The sequence below is a fragment of the Equus asinus genome, chromosome 1 (genome assembly GCF_041296235.1).
Source record: "Equus asinus isolate D_3611 breed Donkey chromosome 1, EquAss-T2T_v2, whole genome shotgun sequence".
NCBI lineage: Eukaryota > Metazoa > Chordata > Mammalia > Perissodactyla > Equidae > Equus > Equus asinus.
The window spans coordinates 203,249,454-203,273,611 of record NC_091790.1 but is presented as its reverse complement, the minus strand read 5'-3'; the positions used below and the strand labels follow the sequence as shown (position 1 = coordinate 203,273,611).

At 51.7% G+C, this 24,158-nt stretch overlaps 1 protein-coding gene and 1 long non-coding RNA gene across 6 annotated transcripts in view; one reads left to right on the top strand and one right to left on the bottom strand.

The window, feature by feature from the left end:
- Positions 1-7,370: 7,370 nt before the first annotated feature.
- On the bottom strand, positions 7,371-9,127 carry LOC106823316 (uncharacterized). The gene is made up of 2 exons (XR_011505515.1): positions 8,724-9,127; positions 7,371-8,033 (listed from the first exon to the last, which is right to left on the bottom strand). It is a non-coding gene; the product is annotated as an uncharacterized lncRNA (long non-coding RNA).
- PRKAG2 (protein kinase AMP-activated non-catalytic subunit gamma 2) overlaps positions 9,127-24,158 on the top strand; it is a 279,884-nt gene continuing 264,852 nt past the window's right edge. For 2 of the 5 annotated variants that reach the window (XM_044765712.2, XM_044765711.2), the window contains exon 1: positions 9,127-10,107. In XM_044765712.2, coding sequence (XP_044621647.1) covers positions 9,994-10,107 — 114 coding nt within the window. In that variant the 5' untranslated portion in view covers positions 9,127-9,993. The remainder of the gene's footprint in view (positions 10,108-24,158) is intronic. The other 3 variants (XM_070516698.1, XM_070516683.1, XM_070516675.1) reach the window with 3 other exon arrangements.

The following is a 24,158-nucleotide window of genomic DNA, read 5'->3' as shown; positions in this document are numbered from 1 at the left end:
ACCTCTGGGTGCAGACTGGATGGACTCCAGAAGGCCACAGGGCATGTGCCCAGGAAATTATGGACTGTTTGCAATTTTCCAGAGGAATTTTGGAAAGCAAACAGCACGGACCATGCTACTGCTGCGTGCTCTGCTGTTGGGACTGGTATCAAGAAAGGAACTAACGTTTACTGAGCCTCTCCCACGCGCAGGTGGTTACACTCCCGGGTTTTCCTGTCCCCGTGTTTACAACATGGTTACACAACATGCCTGCAGAGACACCACCAGAGAGTGGTGGAGGCAGGTCTGACTCCAGAGCCCACGCTCCTCCCGCCGCATTTCTCTAAATATAACAGAAAACCCTAGTAGCCACAAAAACAAATTAATAAGATAAACTATATTAGATGGGAAAAATCCTGCATGAAAAAAGGCAGGATAAACAAAGTCAAAAGACAAACTGAAACGAAATATTTGCAACCCACAGCACTGATGAGGTGCTGATTTTTTCAATATATAAAGAGCTCCTATAAATAGATAAGAAAAAGACCTACCACCCAACAGGAGAATGGGCAAAAAGCACAATAGATAATTCACAGAAGGAATAAAGGAAATTACAAATGTGCAAAAGGTGTTCGTCGTTATTCATAGGACGAAAAATGCACAGTGAGACACCATTTTCACCTAACAGACTGGAAAAGAGTTAGAAAACACATTGCTTTGGTGAGGGTTTAGAGAGATAAGTGTGTGCACGCACTGTTGAGGGGAGTGCAAACCAATGGGCCTCTAAGAACAAATGACCATCTGGTGAAATGGATTTGCTCCAGCACTTTGCTCTTTTTTTTTTTTTTAAAGATTTTAGTTTTCCTTTTTCTCCCAACGCCCCCGGGTACATAGTTGTGTATTTTTAATTGTGGGTTCTTCTAGTTGTGGCATGTGGGATGCCGCCTCAGCGTGGCTTGATGAGCAGTGCCACGTCCACACTCAGGATTCGAACAGGCAAAACCCTGGGCTGCCGAAGTGGAGCACGTGAACTTAACCACTCAGGCGGGGCAGGCCCCAGAACCTTGCTCTTAAGCACGCGCCCTTCGGAACACTCCAAAATGCGTGACATGATGTAGACCCGAGCATTTCAGTACCAGAAACAGCCTACACTTTCATCGGTCGAGGACAGCTTTAATAAATATAATGTAATAAATAATAAATCATAATCATAATAAATTGAGTAATGTTCCCAAGAACACAGGGTAAGCTGATTTGCACAGTCTCTAAGACGTGTTGCTGAGTTAAGAGAAGGGCAGAACATCGCCTGCCACGAGCTTCCATCTGTGTGGGGAAGCGTCCGCATGTGTGCCACCCTCCCACTCCCCTACAGGATGCTTTCACACCTTTCTCTCTCCTCAAACCTCCCACACCTCTTCCTCTATCAGCTGGTGGCATTGCTTTCTTTTCACAAGGAAACCAGAACCGCTCAGGAAAGAACCCCCACGCTCCCTGCCTGCAGTTTCCCTTCTCTTTTCTGTATCATCGATTCCCTCCCCTGACAGTGACAGGGTCATGTCATTAGCACAAATGCGCTGTAACATCCCCTCCTTAAAACATAAAGCAGCCCTCTCCTGACCCCTGCTGCTTTCTCCCCACCCTGTGTCTCTGCTCCCCTGCACAGCGGAGCTCCTGGAAATAGCTGTCCACCCTGTGCCACTTCCACTGCTCCATCTCTCTCGAGCCCACTGCCCTGGGCTGCAGCTCCCACCATCCTCAGCCCCTATCAAGGCTGCTGGTGGGCTCCGTGTCGCCAGACCCCATGGCCATCTCCGAGTCCTCTTGTCATCCACAGCACACCGCTCCTCCCCTCCTGAGGCCCTTCTGTCTGGTGGTCCCTGGATCCACTGTCTCTTGGTTCTCTCCCTAACTCCCCTCTATCCTTTAGAACCTTTCACATAGCAGCCAGGCTGGTCCTTCCAAACTTAAATTGGACCTTGTCATTCTTCTAGTTGGCGTTCTCCAGCACCATCCCATCTCACCCAGATAAGGAAGTCCCCAGACACTGAGCCCACCTGTCCTCTTGCCACTCTGGCCAAGCTGCCCCCCTGACCTCTCCTAGAATCCTCCTCCCCCACCTGCCCACCGGGTCACTCCCTCACATCCTCCAGATTTCTGCCCAAGTGTCCAGAGGACTCTAGAGCCGTAGTCAGGTGGCCCGGAGAAGCTGGTCCTGCGGAGGGAGGGTCTGGTCAGAGGAAAGAAGCACTGCCCTAGATGCTGCCCACGGCAAAACCAGGGAGGAAGAATCTCCTGGCCTGCTTCCTCCCCCGACACTCCCGTCTCCCCCACTGCCTCCCACTGGCCAGACCTGGCCTGACAGGAGACGGGATCAGTCAGCTAAAGATCCCAGGACTGCATTTCCAGGCAACACAGCAGGGAGGGACAGAGAGTGGATCCAAGAGCGGAGGCAGCCGACCACACGAAACACCCCTGCGCAAAAGAGCAAACCAACAGAGGGGCTGGAAAATCAGTCTCTTACGAGGGAGTGGTTATAAGGACAATTCTCCAGCTGTATCAGCTCTTGGCGAACAAATTACGTCAGCTTCTTCAACCTACAGAGATAAAGAAAAGACTTGGAACCAAAGATCCTATCGAGATGTAGACTCTCCCAGAAGCTTGGCTCGAAACAGCTGTTCCCCTTGCATTCTAACCACAGGGGTTATGGACCATTTGCGGGCCTCGGTGTTGACCAGTGTGAGCCCTGGGGTCTTGGCGAGTGCTCTGTATCAGCAGCGAGCCCCACACTCACCCGTGCTGCACACAAGTCCCTTTGGGTTGCCCCGAGAGACTTGTCCATCCCTCTCCATATGATGCTGGGAGCCCCTGCATCATGGGTGAATAAGCCACAACCACAGGAAAATGTCCTCTGGGGCTGGGCGAGGAACAATGAACTTTGTAATTATGCTTTATTTTTTGACCTAGAGGGTAAAAAGCCACAATGAGTGGGGATAGGAAAAAAACACGGCAAGACCTTTTGCACAATGGTGCTGTCAGAGTGTGTGTTGCAATGGTCTAAAATGACCTTACGCAAGCCCTGGGCACAGAGCTGTACTTGGAAAGTTTCTCTCTCCCCACCCTCTCCCAAGACCTCAGGCAACTCTTAGCAGTTATACTTAGGAACATTTTACAAAATACCTTTTGACCCACAACCCTGTCGCATAAGGAGCGTTGTCAAAAACCACTATGCCCTTGAGAGGCTCCCTGCACGTCCAGAGTCCTTGAACAGAGCATCTCTGGGCTCTGTCAGTGCACCAAATGGGCATTTATTGATTACGGTATAAAGTGCTAAGGTCCAAGGACACAACTAGACGCCAGCAAGGTCGTGCCTGGGTTTAACTCTGGGTGTGGCTGGGCCCTTCCGGGAGGGACACAGCCTTTTCTGAGAGTCAGGGTGATAACCGCGTGTCTCCAACGGGGCTCAGAGGTCAACAGGTCTAAGCCCTCATGCACCTGAAAATCCAGGTCATGACCTGGCACTTTGCTCTCCAAACATTGCCAATCCCAAGGGATTGCAAATATATTGTTTCTGGAGTCTTGTTGAAAAGCTGTGATTGGCATTCTAGAGGCTGGTCTGGATAGCGGCAGCAAGTCACACGAATGGATGGTGACAACGGTGCCGGTGAGCCAGGGCTTCAGATGCAGCCTCCCAGACCAGTCCCCTTCAGATTTGTGCTGCAATATGTGAACTTTGGGGCCAGCATGATTACCAAAGTAATTTTATTTGCTCAGGAAATTATTACAGTTAACTTGTATTATTTAATCATGTCCCAAATAAATGGGTGAGTGAGAGGTCAGAAATCAGTCTGAGCAGACCTTCCAAGTTGTACTGAACATGAGCCACATTCCGACAAGAGTGGAATTCCAAATTTCCCAGGGTTAATCTGCATGCTTATAGTGTGTTCATAGCTCAGAACTCAGTCGAGAAGCAAGACACACACACACCTTTAGTCAAATTCTGCAGCCGAAGGAGCCCACACCCTCTACCCCAACGAGAGGTAATGCCGGATCACAGGGACGAGAGTCACAGGAGACACTGTGTGAAATAATTATGAAGGCAGCCGTTGGCAGAACCAAAGACTTTATTCCAAACTAATGCTGTTTACGTGACTACTAACCTTAGTCAAGGAAGCGAGCATAATTGCTGGGATTACCTATTTTTTATTTAGCAAACAGACAGCTCCCCACTGCACAGTGCTGTGTAGTCACACATATCCTGCTTGCTGAAGCTGTCATTCTTCAGAACTGCCGAGTGCATTTAGGCACAGAGCTGGTCAAGACACCGGGCTATCAAACAGAGAAAAGATGTGAACGGCGAATCTGTCCCTTGGGAGAATACTGCCAGCAAGTTTACCTTTACCTTAATCCAAAGTACTTCTCGGACTTCACAATCAGGACGGCCTTATGGTTAAGTAGCTTTGGGGATGAAGAGCAATCTGAAACACAGATAAAGGAGGTGGCTTGCACAGGTCCCCCAGCTCACCAAAAGGGACCCAGGAAAGAGCCATCAGGAGAGAGGCTGTGTTGACAGCCCTCCCCGCTGGTCCTGAGCATCTGCCTCCACTTCTATGCTCGGATCAATATTAACGGCTCCATTTGCACCAGGGAGCAAAAGCTATCACAAGGTTACACAATCATAAGGAAAACAAAAACCGGAATGTGACTCTTAGCTCTGGCTTTCATGATTAGATAACACCCCCTTAGCTTGGTATCCAATAAGTTACCAAAGCATTTACAGAGTCCTCAGGCCCAGACTTTGTTGTTTCATTTTTCAAGAGTAGCTTTTTGCACAGAATTGAGTCCCTGGTCTCCTGACTATACAAACCACTGCTGTCACCCCAGTTTCACGTCACAGGTAGAGACACCGAGGCAGCCAGGATGTTGAACAGCCTGTCCAAGGTCACCATGAAGGGGTTTCCTAAATAGTATTGTTAGCCTTGTGCAAAGCTTTCAAAAGGGGAGGGGGCCACATTTTTAAATGTGTTTTCAGAGGGCACGGCAAATTAGGATCAACGGATAGAGGTTAAATGGATATGAAAGCTCTAACGGCTAGCTGTTTCCCTAGGCTGTAAAATGTCTATGAGAGTTCTCTTAGGGGATTTTAATAGAAATTAGGTAAAATAATTACTATGAATTACCTAATATACCTGGCATCTAATGGGTGACAAAAAGTTAATTCCTTTCTTCTTTCTGACAGTGGAACACATTACCACTTAGTATAGGAATTCATCAGACACAGACATCTGTCTACAGACCCTTGAACTAAATGGTCACCAGGATTCCTTCTGACTGTGGCATTCCAAGTGTACGGGGCAAGGCTGGACTTTAAGACTACATCACCAGTATGAAGACTGTCTAAGTTGTCAATGTTCTACAAAGATGACTCATGGTTTCCAAAGTCATTTTCATTTATATGAGATATTAATAGACAAAATGGAAAAAACAAAAAACGCAGAGTGGGGGCAGGGACGAGTAAGCAGGAAAACTAGGTTAAGTGAAATTGAACATGGGGTAGCCCCTTCAGAAGCTCTCCAGCAGCGGTTTCTCTCCGTTAACACTTGTACTCTGTGTTTCACTTCTCAACTAGGTTGCAGGTCCTCCGTGCAGCATTTTAAATTATCTTCTCTGAATGGAACATTGCCCTGGCTGGGGGAGAGGTGACACTGTCGTGGCAGGCCAGTGTGATGACCTGCAGCCCTGGGGTGGCAGCACTCAGAAATGGGAACATCAAATGTGCAGGTGATGTTAGGCCGAGGTGTTAGGGGTGGTACAGCAGTTACGCCAGCACACGTGTGGTGTAATGTGGGGTTAGTAACATCTTCCCCCATAGACAGGCTAAAATCTGGACGTGACAACGTGCCAGCACTGGGATGTACTAGGCGCTGTGTATCGGCAACTTTCACTACGATCAGCCTAGAGAAAGGATGCCCCAAATGGAAACGTCTTTAGTACGCCTCCCTCCCATGAGAAGCACTGTCCTAAACCATCTGTGCTCAAGGACCAGGGGCCTTCTGTTTGTTTGTTTTTAATTTCCAATTCATTGTGCAATGATACTTTTGTAGAGTTCAATAAAAAAGGGATTCCTAAAGCAATAAAATTAACAAAGACATACAGAATACAATCAGGACAAAATACACGTCCCCATTACAGAGGCCGTAGAAATCTTCTAAGGACCATCCCACTCCTCTTAAGACAGGGGGAATGAAGTGACTTGCTCACGGTAACACAGCACCTCAGGGGCAGTGCTGGGACTCAAGCAGTGTTCCTGGAGCATGCGAGGTGGTTCCCAGGACAGCCTGAAGTCCCGGCCAACCTTTCCTCCTCATCTTTCCATCCGTCAGAAGGACAGGGTGGCACCAGGGTGAGGCAAATGAGCCACTCGCTCTAAGTGTAAAAGTTAAGGGGGTGGCCAAAAATTAGTCATCAAGATAAATAATATTTCAAGCAATATTTTCTTACAGGCAAGGCTATGCCGTGGTAACAAATAATTATCAAAATCTCAGTAGCTTAACCCAACTCAACCAATTCCAACACGGGTTGAGTTGCCCGCCCCATCTCACTGTCAGCCATCTGGAGCACGTGGTCTCCAGGATCCTGGCAGCATGAGAAAAGGAAAGCCGGGGAGACACACCAACACTTCACTGCTTGGCCTGGAGGTAATACACACTGCTTCCACTCACATGTCATTGGCCAGAATCAATGACATATTCCTACTCTAACTGCCAGGCTGCTGGAAAAGGTAGGCGAGTGCATAGATATTTGGTGACCACTAAGAACCTCTGCTTTATCTTGAAAAACAAAAAATATATATAAGCTTTATTTTATACCAAAAAAATCAGAATTTTACATAAGGACAGGATCAGTAACAGTGCTGAGCTGACCAACATTGGAGCCTGAGCCAAAAGGCAAATCAGAATGCTGCCTTTATCTAGAATTTTGGTATTTTGTTCAGTATAGACTTTATGGCATTCTTTTTAGAGGGAGGTCATAGGTCAGGGCATTGAGAAGGAGTCAATGGCAGGGCATGTCACATTTAGATACTGGCTAAAATAACTACATGCAGCAAGGAGGAAGTGAAGATGGGATTTCAGACGGCACCCCAAAACAAAATAATCACTGGGCTCCCTTCAGTCTAAGACTCCATGATTGGAAGATATATAATTAATTTACTAATATCAGAAGGAAAAAATGGCTGGTAAGCCTCTTCAGATACCATCTATAAGAAACAACCAGGTTTCAGAAAAATTAACATGTGGAACGAAAAAAAAAAGCTCATAAAATGCAGGCAATATGGTAAAATGTATTAATTTAGGATTTCCAGGCACTAAAGTCTGCACTCCAACAAAATAAACTCAGAGAACAAATTAATTTTATTAATGAATGATTGGGCATATTTTACACAAATCAACTGACAAAAGTACATTTTATAATACTTGCTAAATAGGGCCCATCAACCAGCACTGGCCAAGGCCAAGCGCTTGGGAAAAGAAATAACACAGGGCTCCTCACACGGAATCCCCTCCTCGAATCCCCTCCTCGCCGCACTTCCTGACTTTCCCTTTGTCACCTTGCTCCCTTCTCATCTCTCCCTCTTCCCTTTCCAAAACCAGTTCTCATCAAATGGAGTGATCTGCATCCCTGGGAAATTATCATTGTAAAAGGGGTTAACATTTTAAGATAAAGAGATGAAACTGAAATGACAGCTGGGGAGTAATTTTGAGTGGGTAACGGTGGGCTCCCCGGGGCCTCCAAACTCCATCACATTAGGCTAAAGGCACACTCTTTTCTACTTCCAACCAATGTTTCCAGCAGTTACTGGAATAATGCAGTCTCCTGTCTCTTGCAGGCAGCTGGTCAGAAGAAGGTCAAAGCGAGAAATTCCACACGGGCGGGGCTGGGATGGCCACTTGGTGTTTGAACTCCGACGGTGGTCCCCTCTAGAGCCTCGGGACCTTTCTGTCAAGCCAGCACTGTTCCAGGACGGGGACGATTTTCCAGTCTGGCTTCATTCTGGACTGGCGACCAGGGGAGAAGGAGAAGGAAGACAAAGGCACCCGAACTCACCCCTACGAACCAAGCAACCATCCAGCCTGCAGGGGATTTTACACCCGATGATGAAACTTGGGTGGGAAAGGGAAACGGGAAGGGTGGCTGAAATAGGCTTGCTTCTCGCTGAGGGGAGGCACCACGTAAGCGGTGTCCCTTCAGCAGGCGAACCCCTCCTGTGAGGAGAGACCTCTGTCCATCTCCTCGCCGGCCCCCTTGGCGTGCCCAAAGCGACTTGTGTCGCGTTCTTTCTCTGGGCGGCCTCCCGTAATACAGATTACGGGGAACAGCGGGGCTGACGTCAGCATTCAGGGCACTGGAGCGACTTTTGGGGCCACCACGTCCTCAGAACCTAGAGCAGAAGAGGAAGCGACTCCCGACCCAACACTCATCCTACTTCCAATCCGCGGCCAAGGCAGCGCCACCCTGGGGCGCACCTGGGGGTGTCCCCGCCACCCCTGAAACCCCCCCCCCAATGAGCCCGCGGCTACGGGCGGTGCCAGGTTGGCAACGCGGTGGCTCTCTAAGACCGTGGCTGCACGTGGGGGCCTCGCCTGGCGTCTCGAGCCCTCTCTCTGACCCATTTCTTTCCGCAGTCTTGGGAACCCCGCGTTTTCCGGGGCGGGGGGGCTGTGCTGATACTGCGCCCAGACACTTACCGCGGATGCATTGCGCAACTGTTGTCGAACGTGAAAACAGCCAGGTGGGGCGGGGCTGGGGGGGTGAAAACCCGCACTGCCCCAGCGACACAGACCGCCCTCTGTGCTCATTCAGGTCCGCAAGCCGGCGGGGAGCGACCCGGCGCCGCGGTTTTCCGGGAAGCACGTGCGGGTCAATGCGCATCCCCCCGAACCCGATGCTTCCGCCGCGCCAGGTCTGCGGGGACCACGGCGCGTGTGCGTGTTTCAGGGAGCCAAGCATAAACGGAGACACTGGGGGACCAGCGGGATCAGAAATCAGCTCCGAGCGAACCCGGCGCCGCCGCGGCCACAGGGGAGGGGGGGGCCCCCCGCCCGCCAGGCAGGCGACAGTGCGCGGCGACCCGGGGGCGGCGTTAGGTGGCGGGGGGAGCGGGAGAGCGGCGCTGCACGCCGTGCACTTCCTGTTCGATGCACGCCGCCTTCCACCGCCCGCGCTCCCCAGCCTGCGTCGGTGCCAGGCCCGGCCCCTCGCTGTCCCCTCGCTGTCCCCGGGACCGCGGCGCGGTGGGACAGAGCGGGCGCCCTGCCCTCCTCTCCCGCGGGGCTCCAGCTGGCAGAGCCGCGCGAGCCGCCGCCAGAACTTCTGCTGGCAGCCGAGCTCTAGCCCAGTTGCGAAGAGTATTGGCGTTTGCACCTCCTCTTCCCCTCTTCCCTCCCTCTCGCCCAGAGAGGAGGACGGACTTAGTTCCAGGCTCAGGGCTGGTTTATTCTGCAGCCGAGAATTATCTTTATATGCAAACTGTCTCACTCTCGCCAGATTTTCTTCTTAGGCACAGGCATAGGTTATTTTCTAAATTACTGTTTTTAATTGCACCTGCCTTTCAGATTGCCTCTGGGAGTCTGTGGGAGGAGCCGAGACAGTGGAAAATGTTGCTTCGCCTTGCAAAAGGAAGAAAACTTTGTCACCCAGCAGGAGACCTCTGTCACGCGTAACCCGGCGAGAGACGAGAACCAGGACAGCCTTTGGCTTTGATTTTGCCTCCGATGAGCCCGGAGGAGGAAGAGGACACCTGAATTTGGCGTCCACGGTGACCGCCATCCCTCCCGGGTGGCGGCGACTCGAGGTACCTGCTTCACCCTCCCCGCGGAAATCCCCACGCGGCGTCTTCAGGGTGGAAAGACAGTAATAAAGAGCGCGCGGCTCGAGGCCAGAAGCAGTGGCCGGGCAAGGAAAGAGAGGACCGAATTCCAGGAACGAGTCACCCGGAATTAACTTCTGGTTAAAGTTATGGGAAGCGCGGCCATGGACACCAAAAAGAAGAAAGATGTTTCCAGCCCCGGCGGGGGCAGCGGCAAGAAAACTCCCAGCCAGAGGCGGCGTTCGCTGCGAGTGCACATTCCGGTGAGTCCCCGCGCGCCGGCCCTGCCCCCACCCTCGCGCCGCCGCCCACCCGGCGCGGAAGCGGTTAACGCGGGACGCCTCGCGCGCCGTGCGTGCCCCTCCTGTCACTTCGGGCCGCTAGGGGGAACGGTGGAGGGGCTGGGCCGCGGAGCCCGGGCTTCGTCTCTCCCCACCCGCGTGCCGCCGGGGCCCAGCGACCGTCTGCGGTCGGGGCTGGGGCGCGAGGCCGAGGGGCGCGCTCCCGGGCCGGGCGCGGCTGCTGGCCGCCTGGGCGTAGCCCCGGATCCCGCCTGGTGCGGGTGCCGGGGGCGGCGCGTCGCGTTGTTTTGTTGAAAAAGGACCGTGTGGACTGCGCTCTGGGGAGGTGGAGCCGCGCGCGGCTGCGGGGGATGGCTGGGAGGGGAGGGGCAGTGGGTGGGGACAGCAGGCGGTGTGGCTGGGGTTGGCTGTGTAGCTGCGTTGTCAAACGAACCTACCTCTTCCCCAATTTCCCCCGGGATGACTTTGGGCCTGGGGCGGGGGGCTCCTTTGCAGCCGTTCCGTTTGCCTGCCCCCCGGGAGCACATTTCGGGCATTTGGGGGCTCGGGGCTCCCTAGCGCATTTGGGGCGGCTGGGAATGTCAGCCCCGGCCAAACCAGCACCTGGCCCGGACTTTGGCGACACCGATTGGTCTGCGCTTGACTTTGTCCAGCTGGAGGAAGCGGCGGGCGAGGTGGAGCGCCCACCCTACGATTTGCCTGCCCAGCTAGCCGGCAGCCTCTTGTCGTCGCCCGCCACAGCCTCCCTTAGCCTCCCCTTGGGGTGGGGGCCGGTGGGGGGATGTGCGTTCTGCCCTTACCTGCACCCGAAGAAAACTCGACTGGGTCAGACCCCCGACCTCCACCAACATAGTAAATGTTTGTCCAAACACAGCGCTCACAGACACACACACACACACAGACCACACACACGCACACACAGAGTAGAGGGCTCCATGGAAAATGTGATTTTCTTCTCCTGGATGACTGGTTTTGGGCGTAGGGTGGGAGTGCACAGTGTGTCCCACCCTCCAGGGCTGTCACCTCATTAAAGCTAATCCTCCCTGACAGCAGCGGGGGGACTGGGGTGGGGCAGCTGGCTACTCGCTTTCCACAGCAAACCCGGTTAGGGACTTTCGTCCTGTGTTTGTGCCCGTGTGTAACACTTGGATGAGGAAGAGTAGAGCCCCAGACATCTGAGGGGTACTTCAGGGAGGAGGTTGAAGTTGGGACCCGGTGGCCAGCCCTCCCTGGCAGGGGGACGCTCAGGGAGCAGGTGACTGGACCCCTGGCTGCTGTGTGGTCCCAGAGTGGTGACCCACATATGCAGGAATAAGCATTCTATTTGAAAATGAGATGTTCCTGTTTATATTGCTAACGTGAGACATTTTTGACCATGTTTGTAAATTTTTATTTTCTACCTCAAACCTCCCTTTAGCACTGATCACTTGAGTGAGCCATTGAACTGCTCAGTTTCTCCCTTTTGTCAGAGATAATAATTCCACTTTGCCTACCTTACAGGGACGTTGAAAGAAAACAGATCATGGAAAGCTCTTACAAATTTAAAGTGTTATATAAATGGCTATTACATCTACATCAGAACACCTAATTTTAAGAAGAGAGAGAGAGAGAAAAGAAAATGACACTGTCCGGTGTGCAGGCCACATTGTATCGAGGCCGGTTGGTGAGGCTAGTCCCAAATGGGGAGGGGGGGAGTGGCACTCCAGGGTGATGCTAGTGGTAGTGTAGGACCCAATCCAGGACCCAGAAAAGGACTGAGAGGCCAGGCTGTGAAAGTGGAACAGCCACTATATAGTTGGGGTCCTCTGACCACCCTTCCTGCTGCTGGTGTGACCTGGGCTGCTTTAGACAATGTTCTTGGCATGATCCAGCCGTTACCGAAAGTAGTGTTCACTCACTTTTTCCACCACATGTGTGTGGCGCTGTCGTTGATGGTGAGATCCAGGGTGAATGAGGGGGCTCTGGCTCCATCCTCACAGGGGTTGCATTTGCTGCAGACGACCCAAGGGCATAAGATGACCGGTGCAGACAGTACCTGCTTTTGGGAGGAGAGAAGGGAGAGAAGACAGATGTGTTCAGAGCAACCTTATGCCCAGAGATGGTAGGCAGGACAGAGACCCGTGTGAGAAGTTGGGAGTGAGGGGTTTGGATGACTGCTTCCAGGTACAGAGAAGAGCCCTTCTCATGGAGGAAAGGGTTTGAGAATCAGGGTCATCAGAACTGGATTGAGGCCAGATCAAGGAGGGCCTTGAAATAGGGTTGCCAGATTTAGCAAATAAAAATACCAAATGCCCAGTTAGGTTAGAATTTTTAGAATGAACAACATTTTAGTATATGAATGTCCCATGAGCTATTTGGGATCAATTTATACTAAAAAATTATCCTCTGTTTGTCTGAAATCCAAGTTTACCTGGGCATCCCGTATCTTATCTGGCAGCCCTACCTGGCAGGCAGGCCCAGGGAGAAGCTGCCCGAGTTGCTGCTGGTGCTCTGCCCCACGTGCCCAGGGCCCACCCAGAGTTCACTGCAGTCCTGCCAGACAGCCCGGCTCCACCCCACAGCTTCTCACTGTGTCTTTATCGTTCCTGAAGGAGTCCTCCAGCACCCTGGCAGTTTGCTCAGCCCGAGTGTGCAGGGCTGGAAGTGCTGGGATTGGTTTTATGCTCTGAGGGGCAACCCCCAGCCTTTCCCATCCTGCAGTGGGGCAGTTATGATGTGTGTTCTGCAGGATGCCTCAGAGGGTCCCAGCAGGGTCCAGCCCCACTTGCCCGCAGTGGTGCTCTGTTCGTCAGTGTACCCCTGCTGGCTTGTCTGCCTCACTCCCCCACTCCCTGGGATAAAGTACTGAACCTAAGTCATTGTCTCACCGACCATTTGGGGGAGATTCTAAACTAAGGAGCAGTTAAAGGTGATAAGAACAATGGTTCGTGAGAATTAGCCCCGTAGCAATGTGCAAAGTGGAGTCATGGAAAGAGGGACTAGTGTCAAGGAAACTGATTCAAATGCTCTGGTAAAAATCCAAAGTAAGGGTTGAGGGCTGAACAGCAATAATGATAAGAGAAAGCAAATGAAGGGGAGAGGTGAGAGGTCAGAAGGCAGACCGGCGAGCTTCAGCATCTGATGAATGGTGAGGGACACGGGAGCTGAGTAGACCTGCGGTTTGGAGATATTTGGGGTAAGGAGCCAGTACTTGGGAGAAAATGATGAGCTCAGTCACAGCAAATCGCAGGGGGTGGCATCCACTTCCTCATCCCCCAGTGCCAGGTGATCACGGGTGTCCAGAGAATGCCATTTCCAAGGACGTCTGGGATTCTAAGGAGTGGCTCCTGAAAGACCCTGTAGCCCTAGCAGTCCTGTGGGTGGGTCATTTGGTGGTGTCCAGTGGCACTTGCAGTGACGAGGCCTCCTGTGTCCAAGTAGCTTGTCTCGTCACTGAAATGAGTTCCTTTAGGATACGGCTGGCCTCAGTGTCCACCCCTGTCTGTGATGCATGAACAGAGCTGTGACCTAGGATGTTGGGGACATCATTGCAAACCTCCTTCTCAGGCTCATGTCTTTAACCATGTTCACCTGGCCATCCTACCAATAGCACCTGCTGTGCCCTGAGACACCAAGAAGGAGGAATCCATTTAGGGGACACCCTAGGACCTGTGGGTTATAGCAGGTAATGGAGACTTAGAATTACTAACTAAAGTGACGACCAGGTGGGATGGGAGAATGGCCCTGGGGCCTGACAGAGGACACAGCCTTGCTTGATCTGGGCCTCTCCTTAGGCCATTTGGATCACCTTCATGGGGAACTCCCCCGGATCTTGTCAGGGGAAAGAGAAGGTGTGAGAGTGTGAAGAGGAGGAAGAAAGACTGAGCGCACATTCCTTGTGGAGTTGCACTGGGCCTTTAGAAGCCGCAAGGTGGGCGTTGTGTCTAGAGTCGTGGTGAGCTGATGCCTGCCTTAGTTCTCTTCTCTGAGCCCTCACGGCTTATGCAAAGCAGGAACAGCAAGGAGGGGGGTGGGAATGGCTCTGGAAATGACTCATTGGAAGCCCAGCTCTGCCGGGGGCGTGCTGCCAGAACTCTGCCGGGGAAGCTGTTGCTGGGAGCAAGCGTGCTCTTTTCTCCTTTTTTTGTCTGAGAAAAAGCAGCTTCTCTATTAAATCTGAAATCTGTCTATCTCAGACGCATTTTAATTGATGACTGTTGGCCGGTCTTTGGAACTGTTTACAAGCCAATGACAGCAGGAGGCCAAAGGGGAAGGGAGGGCTTCAGAGAGAGGAATCCAAGCAGGAGCCTGTGGGGACACTGAGGCAGGCCTCGAGGTGTTCAGACTTGAGGCAGTGGCCCCATATTTACTGCTGACAGGATGCACGTGTCCCTGGCCGTCTTGGGAGAGGCACTCCAGAAATCCTTCATAGTCACTGGAGACAAACTAAAAATAGAGCCAAGAGCAGCTGGCCAGGCACAGAAGGTTGGCTTGGGCGGGCCTGTTGCTAGTGATGTTTTTGCCTGTGGTGTCTCCAGAGGGAACCCTCACGCTGCTTGAGGCCATGGCTCCCTCCACGTTGGTGACAGGCCTGCTACTAGTGGCCCCTTTCCAAACAAATCCGCCCTGCTCAGCACTCTGACGCCTCAACGCGGGTGGTAATGGGAGCTGCCCTTCTGCCCCCGGGGGCTGGACCACCAAGTGACGACAGAGCTCAGCCTGTCACACCACTAAAACTCCGTGGACTGAAGCCTCAGCAAGGGGAAAGGGGGTGCCATGCCGCTCAGTGGGGATGTCAGTTTTGACCTTGGCCTTGACCTTGGTCACTTTGCACCACCCAGAACAAGATTTTTTGGGTTAGGGTTTAGGGGAGTGTCGTTCAACGTGTGGCTCCTGGACCAGCTTAAGTAGAATCACCCAGTGTTTGCTTAAAATATGAAACCCCAGGTCTTAGCCTAGACCTACTGAATCAGAAGCTCTGAGGAGTGGGACCCATAGCTCTGCGTTTCTGATAAGCTCTCCAGGTAGTTCTTATGTCCATAGGAGTTTAGAAGCAATTGATTTTCAACTTCTGCAGTGTAATGCTGATCCATTTCTTCTGCCTCCTTGAGTTATTCTTTTTATCAATCTACCCATCCAGCCAGCTATCTGTGTATCTATGCATCTATCCATCTATCTATCGGCTGCACTTTTTCAGCTGTCATTGAGAAGAGATATCCTTGGCTACTGAGTGTTGAACAAAGGCAGGATATTTCTGGCTTCCAGTGAAGATGAATGCCCACATCTCCTGGCCAGGGTAACCCAGTGCGGGCCAGCCTGTTGGACCACACTGGAATGCTTCTTGACTCAGCCCTTCACAGCTTGGTGCATCTTGGGTGCCGTAAGCATAGGCTCTTATAGGACCCTGAGTATGATGTTCAGCCCTTCAGGTTTCAAGCTACTTGGTGATGGGGCCCCCAGAACTGTCCTGTGGCTCTAGGGCTTATCAATGAGGCCTGGATGCCCCTCGACAGCTCGCAGGGTCTGCGTGTGGCTGCCCGGAGACTGGGCTTCCTAAAGTGTGGGCCTAGTGTGTTGGCTGAATGCCGGATAAGCAGAGTCCTGTGGAGAGAACGGGCAGGTCAGGGACAGATACAGGAGTCCCCTTCCTTGAAGACTCTACCCTGCAGAGAGCAGAGACCTCCGTGGACCGGCTGATGTGGTGACATAAGCAGCGCGTGCACAAAACGCATGGATTTGCAGAATCACACGTTCAGTGACTTGGGGTGTAGGCCAGGGCTGGATCCTCTCTCTCGTCCTCTTATCCCCACTTTACAGATGGTCCAGCTGAGAACAAGCACTTCCTCCATTCCGTGGCGCGACAACACAGTGGAAGTGAACTGTGCGCTTTATTCCCGTCTAGCCTGGGCTGCCTTACTCCTGCTCTGTCCTCGTACCTGTCTGTAGAGGGTTCAAGATCCTTGTGTAAACCCAGCTCTGAATACTGCATAGCAGCCTAATGGTAAATGCAGCTGTCTACATCCTGGATCATTATTTCACCAAAAGGACATCTCTAGGACTGAGGGACCGGACAGAAGCAGCAGCCCAGTATAGTTTGTGTGTTCAATGTTGTGTCTTTCCACAATCACAAACTTGTTATGGACTCAGCGCTTTACAAGTCTCCCTCCTCACCTGTTTTCTTTCAACTGCCCTCCTCCAGTGCAGCCTAGCAGAGCTGTGTTCTGCTGCTCATCTCCACTCGGGGGTTGCACTTTGTGCCGAATGCTCCATTGACTGAAGACAGACCTTGGAAGCACTTCTGACTTGCCAGGGCCTTCTCTCCTGCTCAGACTTCATTCACATAACTTCTAAATCAGTTTTTATCCTCTACAACCATTCAGACAAATAAATGTGCTCTGCAATGATGCTGTTGCTTGACTGGCTATTCTTTTTTACATTCCCTGTTTTCCCGTTTTGATTTTTTCAGCTCACGGCCAGCGACGTTCCTGTTTCTGGGCACCGTTTCACTTGTGTTGGGGCTACTCAGGTTACTGCACAGGGCAGCAGACACCCCAAAGATCTGGGTTAGAATCCAGCCCTCTTTCCCCCGTTCTCCTTCAGCCACCCTCCCTTTGACCCAGAACAGCGAGTCTGAGCCGCTCATATGAAGTACCATGTGTCTCCCGCTTCTGTCAGGATGGGGGACCAACCCATCCTCATAACCCCATGACACTGAACCAGGTGTCAAAATGTTGCCAAGGTCTCTTAAAATGTAGAGCAAAGGCTGATGAAGGGCTGAGCAGCGAGTTGAAACCGAGTCCTTAATTTGCTTGGTTAATTGACCATGGCCTTGCTGTAGGACGGGCAGAGCAGCCACATGAGACTTAAGCTGTGTCCCTGAGGCTTAACCACAGGGAATTCTTAGAGAGACCCCACTGTGCCCATTGCACGGTGTGTGACCTGGACCAGGGGAAATGGTTGAATGCCGTCAGGTGTGCTTCCCCTCCAGGGGAGGAGGGCATCTCATAAGCCAGTGGTTAGCCCTGCATCCGAATGGTTAATTGGAATCTCACTCACCTCTTCCACCGCCTACTTTGAAAATAATTTGATCTCCATCCTTTCCTTCCTGTTGACGGGAAGCCCTTCTCTGCCAGCTCATGGCTTGTCACAGACCAATCAGATATCATCCGGGCTTCAGGGCCTCTGCCAGGCCTCTGTGTTTTGATATACTCTGACCTGGCAGCGAAGTTGCTGATGAATGTACAACGAAGACCAATTTGCTTCTGGTGACCCCAGGAGTTTGGCCTTTTTTCCATGAGGCAGAGGCCAGGTCCCAGCTGTGGGAAGCCCTGCAGCTCTGCCAGCCTCCTGCTGGGAGCACGGCGGGGATTCAGCCCTTTGTGCAGAGCCAGTTCAGGGTAGCACTGGAGTGACCTCCATTTGTCCAGGGGAGGGCAGGAGGAAGGATGCTGCGGGGCCAGGGGAGAATTTTAGGAAGTGAGGCGTCCTGGTCTCAGTTTGTAGATAACAAGTGGAGAGGTGGGGAATTGCTGAGCACCATCTTTACAGGTAGGGAGGGTTGGAGCCGGGACTAGGAATCCGGCCAATTCGTTTATGTCTGTTTCTGAGGCACTGTGTTGGGGATATAAAGGTGAACAGGGTTATGAGTTGTATTGTGTCTCCAAAAAGATGCTTTGAAGTCCTAACCTCTGGTACCTGTGAATGTGACCTTGTTTGGAAATAGGGTCTTTGCAGATGTAATTAGCCAAACTGAGATGAGATCAGGCTGGGCTCCTAATCCAATAGGACTGGGGTCCTCGTAAGAGGGAAGTTTGGATAGAGAGACAGAGATCATGCAGAGGGAGGCTGAGATCGGAGTGACTCTGCCACAAACCAAGGAATGCCTGGGCCACCAGAGGCCGGAAGAGACAAGAAAGCAGCCTCCCCTGGGGGTTTCGGAGTGAGCGTGGCTCTGCCAACACCTTGACTTCAGACTTCTGGTCTCCAGAACTGTGAGAATACATTGCTGTTGTTCGAAGCCATGCCGTTTGTGGTGCTGTGTTGTGGCGGCCCCCGGACCTAATGCACCAGGGCCCCTGCCTTCAAAGCCGGGTTCGGGCAGCGGTGAAAAGACTGCTGCTGCTTTCTGTAGGGCCGTGTGAGCAGGGGCTTCAGAATGAGGCAGCCGGACTCCCAGCACTGCCCCACGATGGTGGGCCAAGGCCCACGGAGCCGTCATGCTTTCCACCGTCCTCAGCTCGTTGTCTGCGTTTCCCCAAGATCTGGGTTTTTCCTCGCATCCCCCTCTTCTCCCTGCGGGAAATCTAGCTGGTGGGGCCGAGACAGGGTCTGTGAGAAAACTGAGCGCAAGGAGGCTGGTGCGGCGGCTCCAGGACCCAGGCTGCTGTGCCTGTCGGAGCACCTCCTCTTGGCCCTGCTCTGTCCCTTCCGCATAACCACCTGCCCAGACTCGGTCCTGCGGGCAGGGGTGGAGATGGGGGCCGAGAGAGCGGGCAGCCCGGCCCAGTCCCCCGCTCAGCTTCCATAAGACTGGCAAGCAGCTTCCAGGCAGCCATCTGTCTGTGGGCTAACTGGAAACCCTTGCCTTGTTCCACCTGGCCTGGCAGCATCGGCTGTGAAATAGCCATTGGATCATGGGCTTGAAGCTGTCCTCACAGGCCCCATTCTTGTCCGCGGCATACTGTGTAATAAGCACCAAGAGAGCTTTTTTCCTCCTCGCAATTTGGACGCTGCTTGACAGGTAGTTTCATTCATGGTGGCTCTGGCTGATGACTATTATTGATGACCAGATGCCATCTGGAATGGCATGGTTGTCATCAGATTTAGCTCATACTGATGCAGCACTTGCTATGTGCCAGGCGCGTACTTTTATATGAGCCATCTCTCTTTATCTTTAATATAACGCTGTGAAATACCATTACTCTTGTTGTCACTGTCCCTATCCTTACCATAGAAAAAGAAGTTTAGGCCATCTGTGGCTCACAACCGTTCTAGTCCAACCTGCCAGAACTTTCTGTTGTGTTTAATTGGGTTTTCGATGGCTCTGCTCTGCCCTGCTCCAGCCCTGGGCCTTTGATGCCCCGCGGACGGTCCAGGCAGCCCAGGCGTGGGAGGCAGGACTACTGGGCAGGACAGATGCCACCCACGTGATGGGCACATGGAAGACGAATTGCCGGGTCTGTGAGCTGCTTTCCAGTGGTTTGCCCTTGGGGTTACCCTTCTCATCTTGAAAATAAATAATCCACCTTCTATAATTTCACAGGTTTTATTCTCTAGTTCTTTCTCATTTTTTCTTTTTTAAATAACTGAATGTTAGAATAAAGACTAAACCGGGAATTGGGAAGTTCTGTGCTGGCTCTTCTGTCAGATACCTGTGGGCTTCTTCTGACTGAGTTAGCAGACATTTACCGAAGGCTTTCGTGTGTCAGGCACCATGGGAGGCTCAGAGTAGACTCAACCAAGACGGGTGTGGCCCTGCACTCACAGGCTTGGAGGCTCCCACCACCATCTCAGCTCACCTTTGCTGCTGTCAAAACACTCGCAAACGTAGTGACTTAGAACAAGAAACATCTATCCTTTCTCAAGTATATATCTAATATGTCACATATAGCATAATTATTACATAATATAATTTATATTTAATTATGTTATATACATTATATTATATATTTATATATAAACACATATAATTATATAGTGATGTAATTAACACCAACTATAATATATTAATTAAATATTAATTGTAATATAATTAATATATTAAGATCTTAAGCAGATTGATATATAATTAACATTATTTAATAATATATTGTTATTAATTGTATGAGTAGCCATATATATAATACACATATTATATGTACACATATTATATATATTATATAAGCACATATTATATGTAACATGTATTATGTATATGAAAAAGTGGATTGCAATCTGAGGTCCCTATTGGCTCAAGCACCACAGTTGTGTGAAGACGGGCCCTTCTCCCAGGGACAGGTGGTTTCGTGGGACCATGAGGGCGGGTGAGAGGAGAAGCGTGCAGTGGAGGTGGAGCCCGGTCCTTCCAAAGCTGGGTGTTCGGCAGTGTCGCCCCCACCTCCCGTTTCATCACTAGGATGCGTTCAGTTCCGAGGAGCTGTTTGCCTGTGGGGAGAAGCCAGGGTCAGGAGGACAGAGAAGTGACTCTTCATCACTCTTCTTTGCTTGTTCAGTATATTTTGAAATTTCTAAAATGACTTTAGGGCACAGGTAATAGAATATTCTTGGCTCAAAGACAGAGGGAAATCTGGGCAGTGGTACCAAACTGGTCTAAGGGAGGACCTCAGCCAGGTGACTTCCCCACCAGGTGCAGAAGTGGCCCAGAACGCGAGTGGTGGCCCCTGGCAGCCAGAGAGGGTGGAAGCTCGCCATGGACCACTTCATATGAGGAGGCAGCCTCCAGAGGATGAGTGACTCGCCAGAGGTCACAGGGTTGGCCATTGGCAAAGCAGGGAGGAAAGCTTGGGTTTTCTCCTCGAGGAATGTGGGAAGAGAGGAAACCCTTTCCGGCAGGTGGGCATCCGTGGCTGCAGCTGAGGCGAGGCTTCTGGGGAGCCGCAGTCCCACTGCCTGGCCTGCTGTGACTCCCTGCCAGAGATGTCTACAACTTGGGTTAGATCAGAAAATGATTTCCAAGCAGTTCTGTTTCTCGGTGGCTCTAAGACAAGAGCTGTGGGCAGCAGTGAGCGAGCATCGAGTCCTCTCAGCGCAGACCCAGGCTCCAGGCTTGCATGTCTGTCCATCGTCCATCCATCTCCCTCCGTCTTTAGATGTGACAACATCAGTTTTCAGGGAAGGCCCAATGCAAAGTTATGTGGGCTTGGCCTGTAGGCATAGAATTTACTACCATAATGTACTACAACTTAAAGTCAAATGGACATACTGGGTATATTCTTTGTTTAATGATGATCTATACTTCAAATGATCTTTGTTAACTTCACTTAAAAATTATTCTTAGCTAATGATGCTATGCCTCCAGTTTTGGTCTTTTAGTGGCAGAGGAAGGAAAGAAAGCTGGATGGGGCAGAGAAAGAAGTTGGACTGTGAAACAGTCACAACAAAGCCCTCAGCTGACCCCCTGGAACATTCTGGAACTGGGGTGGCCTTTCAGAGTTGTCCCAGATTGAGGCAAAGGAGACCAGAGTTGTCTCCTTAATTAGACCATACACTCTTTTGAGGATGGCATGCATCTCCACCTTTCGTGTCCCAGCCGCAGGGAACTCACCTCCCACACGGCCAACCCTGACATTGACGTTGACGATGATGGTGAGGAAATGCAGAAACTCAGCTAACACAGTGGGAAAGAAAAAATGCAGACTGTCTTTGAGGATCCAAATGCTGACTTAGCTCAGTGAACTAATTCCAAAAAATCTGAGTGAATCGATTATTTACAAGTCTTCTGGGAACCAGATATTGCAAGAAAATTTTCAGACAAACTGTGTCTTGTTGGTTCAATAAAAGGGCAATTTTTAGGGACATTTTTGTATCAGTTGTTTTTTTCCTTCATCTCCTACCTGAGAAAGTTTTTTGGGCTTTTTGCTCAGGCTAATTGACTGGTAAGGGCATCATGAATATGCCAGGAGGTATTTTCGATGGCATAATAATCCTTTGACTGGAAACTGGTCTGGCACCTAGAGTGACATGGGATGCCGAGCCCAAGCAAGAAGGAGGGGGCAATTGGGCCAAGGCTAGGCGCCAGCCTCTCAGCCTCACCACCTTAAGGAACCGTAGGAGGTGGGGAGCTCCACCCATCCAGTGGATGGATGTGGACCTAGTGGCCATTCATACTACACTCTCCAGAACAGAATCCTTTGTGTAGCAGGAAAACGTGATGGTTTTCATCTGCTCCGTAGAAGGGCAGTGTGGTGGAAGGGCGTGAGTTTGGGCGTTAAAGACCAAGCTTGCAATTCTAGTGCCGCCATTTGCTCCCCTGTCTCTTGGGCAGTTTACTGATGTTTTCTGAGCCTCAGTTTTCTCACCTGTAAAATGTGGATAATAGTCTCCACCTCGAGGGCTTGGGGGAGAATGAAATGAGATACGTGGAAAAAAAGCAAGAAGGTGGTACTCTAGGAATGTTGGTTTCCTCTCCCTGGAAAGGGGCCCGTGGGGAAGACCACTCAGCCACCATTGTGCTCTAGGTTTTCTGGGATGGCCCCACCAGGAAGATCGTTTTCTTCTTTTCAATGGAGGTGACTCTTCAATTGTAAATTCAAATGTGACTTCATTTTTCTCCCTTGTAATGCTTTGGCTAAGTACATGTACAAATTTATTTCACAAATCTTCTTGTTTACAGTGAGATAGTCCAAAAGGCCAAGGCCCTGAGCCCAGAGTGAAAGCCAGCGGGAGCCTCGGGCCTGGGAAGTTGAGCCCTTAACTGAAGGTGGTTAGAAATGGCCTTTGCCAGGAACTTGAAGGTCAAGTCTGGGGTGAGGCTACTGAGGGCCGGGGTGGTGGGTGTGGAAGTCAGACCTGGCAGGCTGCACCTGGAAGCGGACACTGGCCCTGCAGGGCCCCTGGAGTCTCGCCTGCCTCCACCTCCCTCTGCCCCGTGGCTGGCGGGGCCCCAGTAGAGTCGCTGGCACAGGAGACAGGCTGGGCTCTGGGGGGCTGTGTGCTCCATTGGGTGGGAGTCTTCCAGTCTAGGAGAAGGTAATAAGCCGCTGGCATTTTGGGGAATCAGTTTATCAGGTTACCATGTTTTGTCCTCGTCCCCTTGGGGCATTTGCCATTTAATAGGGCTGTCCTGGGATTTTGCACCCTGACTCCAGAAAGTGAGTGTTCTGGGGCTCTTGGGGGGTACTTGGGGACCCCAAGTCATATTCCTTCCAGCCCTCAGGTGGGCCTGGGGTGGGGCGGGTTGTTCTCCCTCCGTGACTTCTGGTTCCTTCCCATGTGAGGTGAGACCAACAGCACCGACCACACTCAGGCCTTGGACACTGTGAGCAGAGTCTGTGCTTCTCTTTTTAACCCCACTAGTATGGGAATGGACTAGAACACACCACAAGGAGTAAGTGGAGGAGAGGCGGTGACAGAGCTGGGCAGGGGCATGTAAGGAGGAGCCGAGTGGAGGCGCCGCAGGGAGTGGAGGAATCATGGGAGGAATAAAGTGTATTTCAGCAAGTTCCAGTGGTCTCTGTCACGAAGAATGAAGGCGAGATACTTTCTGGCCTGTATCTTTGCCCGCCTCGCTCGGGGAGCCTTTCTTGAGAGCTTGTGCCCCCTTTCTGCCGTGCCTGCCTCTCCAGGCTAGGGGTGCCTCACCGGCTGCTAATGAATCGTTCTTAATTAAGGGAGGGATAAAAGCGTCTGCTGGGATGATAGAGCCGCATGGGGGCTGGCAGGGCGCTTCCAGGTCTGCCATTCCATGGTTTGTGAGACCTGCCGAAAGGGCAGGTGCCCAGCTACCTCCTGTCCCCCAGCCCACAGTCCCAGCAGGCAGGGGCAGTGGGCCACAGTGGAAAGAATCTTGGACTGTGTAGCAGAAGATGGGCTCCAATCCTGCATCCCCAGCTTTGCTGACCTGGGCAAGTCCTGTACCTCAGATTTCCTTCTGATATCACGAGGCAACTTCTGTCTAAGTGGGCACAGGGGTTTGTTATTTGTCACATTCCACACACTGACCCCTGGACAGAGCTGTGGGCGCATCCCTGGTGGGTTAGCTTACCATTCTCCCCCAAACAAAAGAAGGTTGGACGGCGTCAGTTTGGAAGGCCCAGAGGGTTCAATACAGATCCTGAAGAAACAGGAGGATTCCTTCACCAAACGGCATCTTCCACCCACGGTTCTGAGAAGGCCATTGGAATCAAAAAGCAGGAGGCTGGGAGGTTTTCACATCTGTGCATCACACCTGCCGAGTGGGATCTGGCTGAACAGGTGGGATGTTGGGTTGGGGGAGGTAAGACCACTAAGCTGGTTAGCGGCTGAGCAGGTACAGAAGAGAAGTGCTCCTCAGCTCTGACAGTGCTGGGTGCTGCTGGCGGACCGCGCATCCACTC